Source organism: Panthera tigris, chromosome C1, assembly GCF_018350195.1.
Source record: "Panthera tigris isolate Pti1 chromosome C1, P.tigris_Pti1_mat1.1, whole genome shotgun sequence".
NCBI classification, from domain to species: Eukaryota; Metazoa; Chordata; class Mammalia; order Carnivora; family Felidae; genus Panthera; species Panthera tigris.
In genome coordinates this window covers 141,096,832-141,111,052 of record NC_056667.1, presented here as the reverse complement: position 1 = coordinate 141,111,052, position 14,221 = coordinate 141,096,832, and the positions used below count along the sequence as shown (strand labels likewise).

Genomic DNA, 14,221 nt, shown 5'->3' with positions numbered 1-14,221 from the left:
GTCTGTTTTCTTTTCTGTACACTTACAATACCTAGCACAAAATAGGTCCTGAGTACATATTTGATGAATAAATAAAACATACGAAACAACAACTGAAGTCTACTAATAAGGGGAAAGCCTCTGCATGAGTTGAACTGGCTGAGTCTTCTCAAACAGCAGTCGGTTTGGACTGAAGTCACCTTATTCTTTGCCTAGTTGCGAAACATTTCTCACTGCACCAGTGACTTGCAAACTGCTTTGCATATTAGGGTCCACATATGCAGTAGAGATCAATGTGATGAAAACGCTCCAGTATAAATGTTGGGGAAAAGATTGTTTCCATGGGGACTTCTGCTTAAGGGAAGCCTCACATTGATGCAGGTGAGTCGGCTGACCTACCACCAACTCATAGTCGTCCAGTTTCCGTGAACCTACAATCTAGCTGCAGTATCAGTGCTGGTGGCAGTAACCCTGTATTTGATTCGTTAGTGAAAGGTTCTTATCTTGGCAAAATGAGTTTGTGAAAGCAGGTAGGTAGTGGTGGAGATTTTGCGAGAGGGCAGGTGTGAATGCAGCGGTTGAAAGCTGGGGATGTGCTTTCACTAGCTATGGAATGGCTTTTCTCTCTGTGAGGTGCCACGGCTTTCTGACTGTCTCTCCAGGGAATCTGCATCCTGGGTAAATCCTGTCGGTGTTCCCAGCCACACTGCAGGGTCACTGAAGTGCCACTTTGCCCCTCTGGGGTAGAACACATCCTGTTTACAGGCCAGATGTTGAACAAAGTCCTTCCTGACAGAAACATGGATACCAGATACTTCCTGTGTGTCGCCCCATCCTTCCCACAATTAAATACTCCTGGTCCTTGTTCTTTTTTAACCATTTCACACAATGATCTTTTGGTAGCAGAAATCACTGTAATGTGCATTTCTATTATTAATCCTAAACCTTCTTTCCATGTTGCTTTATCATGAGACAGATAACATTTTCACAAACATCCTGAAAAGTGCCTTAGTAAATGTTATTCCCTTCAACATAGATATTTTGGGGGGGAGAAATGTTTATTCCCATGATATGGTCATTGCCCAGAATATTTTGAGAATGCCTCTTTCAATGCCATTAATATTCTGAAGTAAGTACAATTGAGTTCTATAGGAATGTATGGATAAATATAAATATGTTTTTGCTGTCTTCTACATATAACACTTTTACACTCACGTCATCTTTTTTCTTCTAAATAGTGAAAGATCTAAATATTTCATGAGCACTCTCATTTTCGTGACCATGTCCAAATTTGCACTTGGTTAACTGTATAGCTCCTCACTGGACTTTAACTTTAGAAACTGCCAGCATAGCCTCTCCAATGTGATATTTGCTAGTAGATGTTAGGGGTGCTATTATCTGCATTAAGTGGAATTTTAGGTTTCATTGCTTAAAACGTGAAGTATAAGTAAAACGGATTTGTCTTGTCACCCGCAGGAAATGTTTGATGTTATATTGGATGAAAATCAGCTGGAGGATGCTTGTGAACATCTGGGAGACTACCTTGAAGCATACTGGCGTGCTACCCACACAACCAGTAGCACCCCCATGACCCCTCTGCTCGGAAGGAATTTGGGCTCAACCGCACTGTCACCATACCCCACAGCAATTTCTGGGTTACAGGTATTGCCACTTTCCACTCATGCTTTTACAGTCTTACAACTGAAGATTCTACAGAGAACTTAATGGGGATGAAGACTGGGATTATCCTTAATCTGAAGAGGAAAACATATGTGGGTGTTATCTTTAAAAAAAAAAAATCCAAAATATTACAGGCCCATAGGACCTGTCCCTTAGCTTCCTCAACACAGAATGTGCACACAAGTAGAGTCACTCTGTTTGGAAACAGTGACAGATCCCTGCGTTTTCTTGGGGTGGGGGGAGTGTGGGGGCCCATGTTGGTCAGCAGCTATGGTAGGTCTCCTTTAGGAAAGCTGGGGACAAGTTCAAGGACCGGAGGTTTTCTCTTCTGCTATTCTACTGTTGCACTCAAGGCTAGATGTCAGGAGCCAGAGGCATTATGATACAAAGTGAATTTTGCCTTTTGACATCAATAATTATTTACCATTTATCGAGAGTCTGCTGGAATGGAGCCCAACCCACAGGTGGCTGAGGTACATCTAGTCAATTGAGCCCTCTTGTATCATGACTAGTTTTATATTAAAGAGTTATAATGATAATTGTAATTATAGATCATGTAAAGTTAAGCCTGAGAGGAAGGGCACTCTCTGAAATACTGTGTTATAACTGTATTACTCTCCTACAAAATTTCATCTTTATAAGCAAAAAACTGCCCTATAAAGGAGCAGTTTTTGAGGCTGGAAATGAACATGGGAAATGTGCTAGGGTAATACACATATATATGTATGCACCAGGACTGTTTCTTGCCTGGTTTCGCTGCCTGTGTGCTAATCCAAGTGTGGCATATCCACTGACTAGTTTGGGTTGGCTCCAAATTGTATACTATGGGAGAGAAATGGATGCATGAAGCAATATGCTTCTATAATGCAGGTAGAAGCGGAATGCACTTTATTTATGAATATAACACTCTGACTCACCTCTAAGGCATCCACCTAGAGTGGTTCTCCCAATTTCACTTGAGTTAATGTGGTGCCCTTTATCCTGGAGCCTATTTCTCTTAGTCACCATGAGTATTTAATTGTTAGCCTCCTGGCTGGGGTGAAAGACACAGGCTCTAATTATTGAATGATTTTCCCACTGGGTGAAGGTGAGTGTCCCTTTAGAGGAAATGTATCTCGGTCCTTGGTTTCATCAGGATCCTGTTTCTTAATGGAGGTGACCTACCTAAGTAGAGAGCCACAGCTATGATACGTGTTTTCCCATGATTTAAAGAAAAATGTTGAATAACATTTTCTGAGCCATCAAATAAGTATCTGAAGATATTAATTTCAATAAATGATATTAGAGGAATTTAGTTGATATCTGAAGATAATTTTTGCAGGACATTTCAGTTGAGGAAGCAAGAATTGCAAATATCAATTAGCCAGCTCCATAATTATTATACACTCCTTTGGAGAGAACACTGCTGAGAGCCTTAATGTTTATGTGTGATGAAGAAACAAACACATTATTTTATGGGCAGCACAAATCATAATTTCATGAAAATATTTTATAGGGCATAAGGGACATTCAGCTAGATAAAGGTGAAGTGTGTGACTTTAGGAGGAGAAAGATTTTACCAGTTAAAGAGAGAAATAAAATAGCAGATGCTATTCTGAACTTTAACTTATTTCCCAAAAGTAAAATAATCCTCAGTTTTGCAGTAGAAGTGGAGTTATTAGGTATTCCTAGATATATTAAGTTCCATTCAGCAATTAACTTTCAATTCTCTATTTTTAATAGGCAGCCTAATCACCTAGCATTATGTAATTAAATTCATAAACTATCAGCATTTTAGTATCTTTGCAACGTTGTGTCCTGAATGGAATAGACCAGATCTTTTGAGCAGACCATTTGTGCATCAAAATGTTTTATTAAGTCTGATAGCGTTTTATGGTACATATCCTACTGTTGTACGTATATTTAAATGTTCTAGATGAATGAGGCTGACATGATTTAACCATTGAACTATCTGATATTTATAGAGTCAGCGTATGAGGCACAGCAACCACTCCACAGAGAACTCTCCAATTGAAAGACGAAGTCTAATGACCTCTGATGAAAATTATCACAATGAAAGGGCTCGGAAGAGTAGGAACCGCTTGTCTTCCAGTTCCCAGCATAGCCGAGATCATTACCCTCTTGTGGAAGAAGATTACCCTGACTCATACCAGGACACTTACAAACCCCATAGGAACCGAGGATCGCCTGGGGGATATAGCCATGACTCCCGACATAGGCTTTGAGTCTGCAGAAGCAAACAAAAAATTCATCTGTTGACAATTTGCCATAGCACTGCTAGGATAAACCAATCATCTTAACTTGGCAAGTACAGCACAGTGTTTCCTGTGCTTGTGGGCTGCTGTCATTTGATGCTAGGTAAGGGGCAAAAAAAAACCAACAAAAAAACATTATGCCCTTAAGTCGAGATGGTTATTAGATGCCCAGTCATATAGATATTTTTAAGCGCGGCATTTACATAACAGTACCTTTTGTTTTCTTCATTAGATTTAGACACATCGATTTGTAATTTAGGGTACTTATCAAGGCACATATAAAATAATTTCCCATGCTGGAAATTCCAAATGACCAGTTCCAGTTGGAACCAATTTATAAACCAATTCCTGTTGGAATTTGGGTGAATCGACTAGAAAGTCTACTTGAGCATGTTGTAGTCAATTTAAAAATCTGAAAAAAAAAAAACCCAAAAAAACCAAAAACCTAATTAATGAGAAAATCAAAATACCAAAAGAAGCCAAAACCAGGTATGGTTTTATTTGCTGGAAGCTAAATTTACATTTAAAGTCGGAATGTATAAACATTTTAATATATGTTAACGTTGCCAGAATGGCTTTCAAACTCACCAAAAGTATTGATGATGCCAAAAAAAAAAAAGTCTCCAATTAATGCAGAAATTATTCACTCTCCTCAGATTTTAATATTTTTGTTTCTTTCCTGGCACAGCTGTTGTATTCAAAGTGTTTTGCTTTGTGTTTAGTCACTACTGTTAGCTTGTCTGAAGTTGGCAAAAAACAAACAAACAAACAAACAAAAACCCTCAAAATTTCTTTAGAAGTGAGAGAGAATAATATAAAGAAGCCCAATCATAGCTGGTCACAGGAAATGGAAAAAGAGGAGTTGTTTCCCCTTTACTCAATCTGAGCATAACTACATACACAACAACATCCAGGAATCCGAAGTCAGACAGTAAGGATGGGCACAGAGCCTCCTGAGTGCGAAGCTAAACATCTCCAGATGGGAATTCATCTGTCCAACTTACCACAAACATGGGGCCCGTGTTTCCTGCCAGCACAGTTGCATATCTTTCCATTGCTTCATTCAGTCTCTGTCTTTGAATATGTGAATGTTCTAGCCCTTCCCCAAATTCTTTATAATCATGCTAAGGACTTGTTTTACACGGAAACATTCAATTTTGATATTGAGAGCTGTGTTTATACAAAATAATGGAATGAAAAATGTGAAAACAAAAATGATGAACTTAAAGGCTTGCAATATAAAGCAAACTCACAGATTCGGAGTATATCTGTTCACTAAAATTATAGCATTTTTACTGACGAGAATTATAAAGAATTTGGAGATTGAGCTGCCTTATTTCTAATGAACACTCCTCTTCACCTGTGAAGTCTTCACAGTTTTTCCAGTGGCTGTAATTACGAAATTGGTGACCTTCTGTCTTATATTATCAAGGAAGCCTTAGATTCACTATGATCCAAGGAATTACTGAAAATTGACCCTTTTATATATTATACAAATATCTTTCAGAAAAGCCTCTTGTTTCTAAAAATCCACAATGCATGCATTTTTCTAAAGCCCCCAAAGGACCAGGCATAAAAATCCCTTTGTACTGGTACATGTCACGAAGACTGTATTTTGAAAACAATGATAATTGATTTCTATTACCTTATTTTCTTCCCAAGCCTTTCAACCTTTAGGCTTTCAAAGCATGCACCAGTTAAATAATCTTCCTCGCCATGAAAACAAGTTCCAATTTCTTGATCAGTTATACATCTCTTGACGCCCATGGTGACCTCCCACATTCCCTCTCCTCCTCCTGTTCACTGTGCATACTCCATTATGAACCTGTTTAGCTGATGATGGGGATGCCTATAATTATGTAAGTTATTTCACATATTTGATACAACTGAAAATATGGGCTCGGTAAATTCTAAAAGTTAACATGTGATATTGGCTTGTGAGTTCTTTTGTCATCTAATGAAGCTTACAGAACTTTCAGTTAAGACATTTCAAAGAGCTGTATTCATTAGGCACTTTAATAAACATATAACCTGCCATTACTGAATACTTTGTTAGAACAAAGAAGAGCATTTTCCAGCAAATGAAAATATATTTATTACATGTACAGCACATATTTGCATGAGAAAGAGAACATTAGCCAAAACATTTTTCTATATGCTTTACTGGTTTCTTGTTTGTGCGCATTCAAGTATTTAATTGCAAAGAGTGCATCAAGGTGATAAATTTAGACTAGACAGCTGTTCAGCTTTTTCTGTAGTAGCATTAGCAATCTGGTCATTTAACTACTTTAAGATATTTACATTTTATGGCAGGTAGCTGCAACAGCATTTACATATATTTCCTAGTCAGCAAGATTACCATATTCTTTCAACTTTTGAAAATCACTTGTTTTTAAAAACCTCTCAAAGCCTTGTTTCTAAGTCTCCCATGTCATATGCTAATAAAGAGAGGTCCGTTCAATATCTGTGCACAGAACCAATCTGTCGTTTACCATCAAGTGTCTGTACCTATTTTGCTTTGCATTCTTATTCAAAAGCTAACAATCTTGGAAGGGGTATAAAGTATATTTTCTTGATGGATATATTTAAATTTTTACTTTGATTTGGCATATTCTTTTCATTCCTTTTGTAATTAACAAGTTTATCTTCTCCAAATGAAAAAGAAATATGCATTTCCTTTTTTTTAAGTGTTAGAGTTTACTGTGTAAATGATACTTAAATACACATATATACTAAATGAAAGTTTTATTTTTGCCAAGCATATCAAGCACCTTTGAAAAATACATATTCCTCAAATACTTTGTTTTTAACTGACTTCATTTCAAAATAGCAAATGATAAACAGGAGAAACAAGTCTTACAATGTTTTAAGTCTGTTTTAACTTGTAGTATAAATCACATATTCTGTAACTTCAGTATATATATCAGAATATGTAAATTACATATTCTGTAATTTCAGTCTGCGAACATGTAACATTGTAGACACATGTGACAATGTGGAAATGTAGTTCTGGAAAAAAGGGAATGCAATTTGTCAATCCTGATGTTAATTCTCAAGGCAATGTGACTCCAATATTATAATCAACAATGTTATCTTGTTTACACCAGTATTTAAAGCAACACTTGGAAATGTTTATAAATGACTGATTATTCTCTCTTATCTTTATACAGTTCTATTGGAAAGAAAATTGAAATTAACAATTTAGACTGATAGTCTTTCCTAATAAGAGAGTCTTAATTATGTGACAATATGTCATTGCACTTAGTCCTTAATGAAAAGAACTTTTTAAATATAAAACAAATTCTAAGAAAATTATTTGTTCCCTTTGAGTAATTTGTTAATTACTTTAATTATTATTGTCGTTGTTTGCAAAACGTATTTTTGGAATGTTAACCTCTTTTCATACCTGCATACTTGAACTTGTCTTTTGTGTGGGGGCCTTAAAATTCATACTAGGAAGCTAGGTCAGTGAAAGGGAGGGAGAGAAAGAAATTATGCCAAAAGGTGGTTTGCAAATTTAAACTCTGAATGAACATATCACAAAATGTTGTTGAGACCCAGGATGTCAGTTAAGAATGTTTCTAGGCAACTTTAATTTGCATGCTAGTGTGTTTTTTCAGTTATACAATTTTATTTTGGTATTTGCTAAAAAATAAAAATGATGTAATGCCACTATAGAAATTGCCCTATATATTAATATTTATACTACCTCTTCTCTAGAGAAGACAATCTGTCTTTAAGGAGAAAAACACTTTTCAGTAAGTAGTGATCAAATTTATTACTCTTACTGCTAACCCAGCTGCAAAACTAAATGCATAAATTCTTAAAATATACTTTCCCTTTAAATTTTAAACTGTATCCAAAATACTCTTGTCACCCTTCATTTCTTCCATGTTAGTGAAGTTTTCTTTGAATTGGTTCACATTTTACCAGCACACAAAGTTAATTTAAGAAATCAATCATCAGAGGGAATAAAATAATCTGCAAGGGAATTGCCTTTTTGTGAAATTTGTTATAATATCTAGCTCTAAGCCTGCAAGGATAGATCCAGAGACTTGATATTTAAGTGCAGCTGGTTTGAAAATTCAAATTTTGATCCTTAATGTCTCCCATGGACAGCCATTTACTAGGTGAGGGTATGCATTATCTTGGACTCCCATGTCATTGGAGCAAATTCCATATAAATGTTTTAAATAAATGGGAATGTACCCCTTATTTCTTTTTATTTCTGCCTTTGTGTTTCATGACAATGTTGCCTGTTGTTTTCTTTTTAATTATATAAAACTCATCTTTGGATGACTACATGAATGAAAACAGAGCAAATTATGTAATAAAATTTGTTTTATTAGTTCCTCATACCTTTAAATACTGTTAATACTTTGTTACTGAGTTACTTACTCAAATTGTGTCTATAGGACAAAGAGCAGGCCTCCTCTTTTAAATGATAATTATGAGCAAACCAGTCAATAAGATAGTTGTCTGCAGACAATAAGGATAACTTTTTTGTTGTTGACTTAAGCAGTCAAGTTAGTCAAAATAGTAAAACTGGCTCAAACGGGCAGAGAGCTACAGCATTCAAAAATCACTTTTTAAAGATTTCTTCTTTTATTAAAATGAACTTTCTCCAATGAAATACATCTTCTTTTGGCAACTATCTTTATCTACTTGTGGATCGTTTAATCCCAAATGCTTCCTGTAATTGAGGGACAAAAAACGATTATAAAATATCTCATCAGATAATCTTGAACAAGGGCTGTAACTCCCATTTACCGTGAAAAGCATATAAATAAGAGTGAATAACAAGACTGTTGGAGAGTCACGGTTACATATAAAAATTTTCCTCCGTTTCTTGTGACGTATGTAAAGCGTTTGCTGAAACATGGTAGAAAATGTTACCAATGAATTTAGAGTGGTCTGGGGTGTATGCGAATGCATCCTCTTTGAAAATTAGGAGTTAAAATGAGAGCTATGTGAGAACCCAAAGTGGCTGGCCTCTAGCTTTTCAATTTTGTAAGTGTTCTTAGTTATGTTTTGAACACTCAAATTTCTCAACAAATGGCTATGTCTATATTTATGTAAGGGCCACTCTTGCCCTACCTGCATGCCATTTTCACACACTTTTAACTGAAGTCAGTGTGAATTCCGTATGCATAAGGGATGTATTAAAGATACAGGATCGTTAATGCTATATTGTTGCATACTATTTTTCATATGCCTTACGATATTTTCTGGGACGTTATTAAAATGAAAGCATTTTATTGCCAAAATAAATCTATGTTGTTACTTCTAATCTGCATTAGCAGTAGAAAAATAAATAATGTAGCAAAACATATATTGTACAGTACAAAATTATAAAAGATATATATTTTGCCAATAATATGAAAATAGATTGAGGAGAAAGAAGCACATTTGTTATAGCACAAACTTAACAAAATCCACTGTTAAATTTGGCAGTCGTATTTTTTAAAAATATATAGATTTAATTCTAAGTTTTATCAGATTTATTTCATCTACCATCTTTTTAACTTGCTGCTCGATACTTTTCCAGCAATTTATTTCATAGCCTTGCAACCTGTGGATGTAATTTCTTTTATTTTATTCCCTTGCATAAAACTTATTAAATGTTATTTTGTGATAAGATTCATATTATATTTACTGTTCTTATTTCTGCTCCTTCAGTAACAACTACAAAAAGTATGGCAAGTGAGCTCATAGGGCTCCTCTGAATTTCGGACATACTTGAAATGTTTTCTATTTTTCACAGCCTAAAGTCAGAACAATAAATACAAATGTCCCAACAACAACAAAAAAGTATTTAGGGATTCTTCAATTTGTTTTGTACTGAATACTATTTTGAAACATAAGTTAAAGCCATCAGTTGTTTTTTTGACCGGGTGGCGGGAGGGAAAAACATACATTTATTAACACTAAAAATAAACATGGCAAATTGATGTAAAAAGATTTTCCCTACTATTCTGAGGGCTGTTGATATCCCAAGCTATTGCTATATCTCCAGCTACTAAGTGGAAAAAAAAATATATTGCCTTTGTTAAATAATGTTTTTTCTTTCTTTAAATTTTAGTTATTTATTTTAAAAATTTACCCCCTTTTATTTTTCTTATATAGGTAAATGTGTAGCATTCTACAAGGCATGCTGGGTAAAATATACTATGCAAATGTGTACAGTGCTGCATGTTTTGTTCTCCCTCTGCTTTTGTGGCTTTAAAGAAAAAAATGTGTTGTTATTTTTGTGAAGAAAAACATTTAACAGAGAAAATGCAGAGTGCATGCATAGAGTATCCTAATTTCTATGGATTTGTTTTATGGAATTTAAATGTGTATAAATCAACTGCATTAATTTTTTCTTTTATATAATAAATGAGAAAACACTGAAATCAGCCTTATACCTCTCCTTTATATTATTCTAGAGATATTTATGTCATTCTGGAGGTATGTTCCTATACCTCTTGCAGGAAAAAAAGAAGCCTAAACATTTACTCTCACAACACAGATTCAGCTAAATGATGATTTCCTGAATACTCTGCTAGGATATATGAGTTATTACAAAAGAAGTATTATATTAGGAAACAGCATTTAAATTAAATCCATACACAGAGAATATATTACAATATGTGTGTGTAAAACAGGATCAAATACAGTATAGAAAATTAAACTAGGTAAACTTTATTGTTCCCGACAAATCTCTAAATGATTACTTTAATGTAGTAGTTACCAGAAGTTTCCAGAGGTTATCCTGTACCCATAAGCATTTCATGGATGGCATATAGCTTATGACTTGACATTTCATGTGCCCCATGTCAGTAGACCATGCTGTGAATTGATTGTCATTTGACTTTTTTCTCATTGTAGTGCGCAAGAAGTTCAAAAGAAATGTGCACTATGTTGGTTATAATTACTGCATTAGAATCACACAGTGATTTATTGCAGCCAAGTTGTTTCACAAGCATTATCTCATTTAATCCATCTGACCACCCTGGAAAATAGGAAGGGCATAGATTATTAGACCCAATTACAAATGAGAAAAACAAAGATCATGGTAACTTTTCTCTGCAAAATACTTTTGTCTAAAAATACATACATCAAATGTTTTTACGCTGGTAGTCATTTGAAGCACACAGTGCTGGAATACAGTAAATGTTGACTAAATGAACGATACTTCAGTTATTGGAGAAATATTAAATAGGGCTGTCCTATCTATTAAGGCATTTCAACCAACAATCCGAAATTCCCAAATAGAATAATTGCAGCTCACTGCAACGACTCCATCAAGGCCGTATGCCTGAAGCCACCTCTCTGGTCATTAACACATCTCTACTAATAGGATAGGTTGTGAAGAAAAATCTTGCTTGTCCTGTCATACAACATGCAGATTGGGATAGTGGTTAAACTGTAAGCCATAACTCCGGCCTATGTTCAAAGCCTGGATCTGGCAGTAACCAACTATGAGCTTGGGGCAATCACTTAACCTGCCTGTACTTTAATCTGTTTTTGTAGAGCAATTTTCCTTTTGGTTACAGGTCACATTGTCTTGTGTCTTTGTAGGTCCGGTAATTTTGTTACTGGGTTCAAGGTATTGTAAATATTCCATTGTGGATGGCTTGTTCTTATATTCCTCTAAAAGAATGCTGGACTTGTTTTGACAGGCAATCGTAGATTAGTTTGATCCTCTGAAGGTTTGTTTTTAAGCTCCTTTAGGACTAGTCTAGAGTAGGATTTCTTCTTAGGCTAATTTAGCTCCTCTTCTAAGGTCTCTGGGGTGTCTACCGAATGTCCCATATATTTAGTGAGTTCTCTTCACTCTGATGGAAGGGAACTCAGATCATCCCTGGTCCTTAGTAAACTCTAAGAATTACATGTTTTACGGCTCCCTGGTACTTGTTTTTTTTTCTCAGAAATTGTTATTGGCTAGTCTCGGGTTTCTGCACGGATACAGGTTGATACATAGCCAAAGACTTAGTCGCTGACTTCAGCAGGCTTCTGGAGCTTTTCTCTGTACAGCTCCCTCCTTTCAGCCACTCTGCTTCACAAATTCTAGCTACCTTGATACCTTGGAACACTGATCTTTGTCTTCAACTCAAGGAGACTGCTAGACTCAATTTGAGTTCCCACCCCCTCTGTCACTGGCTAGGCATTGCCTCCAGGCAGAAAATCCAGGTAATGGTTAGACTCACCTCATTCGTGGCTCTTATCAGAGATCACAATCCTGTGCTGTATGTTGCCCAATATCTGAAAACAGTTGTTTTCTACATTTTGTCCAGTTTCCTATTTGTTAATGATGGGAGGACAATTCTGGACTATCCCACTTTCCCATACCTGGAAGCAGAAGTCTCTTTAATGACATTTTGCACATTACTATCATCATGGATAGTCTTTAAAAGATTTTATAAGGAGTTTGTTTTCACAAATAGCTTCATACTACTTGACAAACATTTCCAATTACTGTACTTACATAGTGGTCCAAATTTATATTTCACCTATGGATCCTATAGTTGGACAATATTATATTAGGCAGATTCCCTTTTTTTCTTTTCTTTCTTTCTTTCTTTCTTTCTTTCTTCCTTCCTTTCTTTTTCTTTTCTTTTTTTTTTTGAGAGCCACTTAGAGATAATCTGGCAGACTAAGCCCTAACTTTGCAAGTAAATATGGATATGATAACCATTTCATAGGTGGACAGAGATGTGTGGGGAGTTTGTAAAATGTCTTAAGAGCTGCCAAAAGTACCACCTACAGTGTGCAAGAATGGAAATATCAAAGAGTTAATGTAAATTGATTACACAAACAATATTGTTTTTCTAAATAGCCTAGAAAGAACTTTATTATGTAAATATAAACATAAAATGGATTAATGTAGTATTTTCTTTCCTTTCATATGTCTCCTCTAAATTTGGCTTTTGGGGCACCCGGGTGGCTCATTCAGTTGAGCATCCAACTCTTGAATTTGGTTCAGGTCATGATCCCAGGGTTGAGGGATTAAACCCCATAGCAGGCTCCATGCCAAGCATGGATTGGGATTCTCTCTCCCTCTCTCTCTCTCTCGCTCTCTCTTTCTCTCTCTCTCTACCCCTCTTCCCCACTCACACATACTCTTTCTCTCTAAAATAAAATAAGTAAAAATAAAATAAAATTTGGCTTTTTAACCATAAGCCCCAAAAGAAGTCAAAGGACTTTTTTCTTGCACAGATGTTTAAAAAGAGACACATTTTAGTCCTCTATGCTGCTCTTTGTATTACGGGTACAATTTTCTAGCTCAGTTAAGAAGAAATGTAGACTGTCAAGGTCTTACTTGTTCTATATATTGACACAAGATATTGTACAGCTAGTAGATGTAAGGTGGAAAGATGTAATTTACTGTTGATTTTGTTTAATTTCATTCAGTTCTTGAGCATGGAGGGGCAGAACAGTTCAAAATGCCTTTTATAAGTTTCACATTTTCTTCTTTCTATTCTTTTTTTACCAAAGTTAAGGAGAATAGAAAGGGTCGGAGCTGTTTCTGATTCCTTTGTGAAAGAAAAGTAAACAACTTTAGTTTCTCTTTTCCCACCTCTCGCCTTTAACAAGAGTAGAGACTAATTATCAGATTATCAAATGACCTCTTCATCGGATGACCTAGAATCAAAGAAAGACCTTAGGGACAAACCCACTGTTTTTCCTTATGTGAAAACTGAGGCCTGGAGAGATTAAGCAATTTACCCAGATAAAATATAACACATGGAAGCAGAACTCTGATATCAAGTAACCTAATGGTTCACTTTTATGCTAGTTTCGAAATATCCCATAGGAGAAGGTTGATTAAATACAATGCGACACATGCAGAGCATGGGACATAGCTATTCTAGGTGTCCAGGCAAGGAGACTGTAAGAGCAGGGGAAAACACTTGACCTGCTGCGTAACCAGTTTGGAATAACGGAAATCCCAGCTGGAAAGGCTATTTGGGGCCATAGTCTGGAGAAAAATTAGTATCTAAGGTATTTGGACTCTCCTGCTCAGTTTTAGTGGCTACTGCAGATTTTTTTAACCCTAGGAGGGACTTGATCAAAATCGTTGCTCGGGGCAAGATTGACTGGAAAGAGGAGGGAGATTGGATAGGGAAGAGCCCTGACGTACAATCCTTAAGTGCAATAAGTGATTGTGTAGGTAAGGCCACTGGCTTCAGCTGGATGGCAGGGGCAAGAGGTTTGAGAGAGAGAGAGCGAGCGAGAGAGAGGTTAAGCTTCCCTCACAGAACCCCAAAGTCTTTGCGGGGCAAGACGTGGAACTTTTGGTGTAGTGTGTATGAAAGATTGCG

General features: G+C 36.0%; 1 protein-coding gene across 6 annotated transcripts in view; it reads left to right on the top strand.

The window, feature by feature from the left end:
- Positions 1-3,963, top strand: part of CACNB4 (calcium voltage-gated channel auxiliary subunit beta 4) — a 175,079-nt gene extending 171,116 nt beyond the window's left edge. For all 6 annotated transcript variants that reach the window (XM_042994442.1, XM_042994440.1, XM_042994443.1 and 3 more), the window contains 2 exons: positions 1,456-1,641; positions 3,624-3,963. In XM_042994442.1, coding sequence (XP_042850376.1) covers positions 1,456-1,641; positions 3,624-3,884 — 447 coding nt within the window. In that variant the 3' untranslated portion in view covers positions 3,885-3,963. The remainder of the gene's footprint in view (positions 1-1,455; positions 1,642-3,623) is intronic.
- Positions 3,964-14,221: the final 10,258 nt, after the last annotated feature.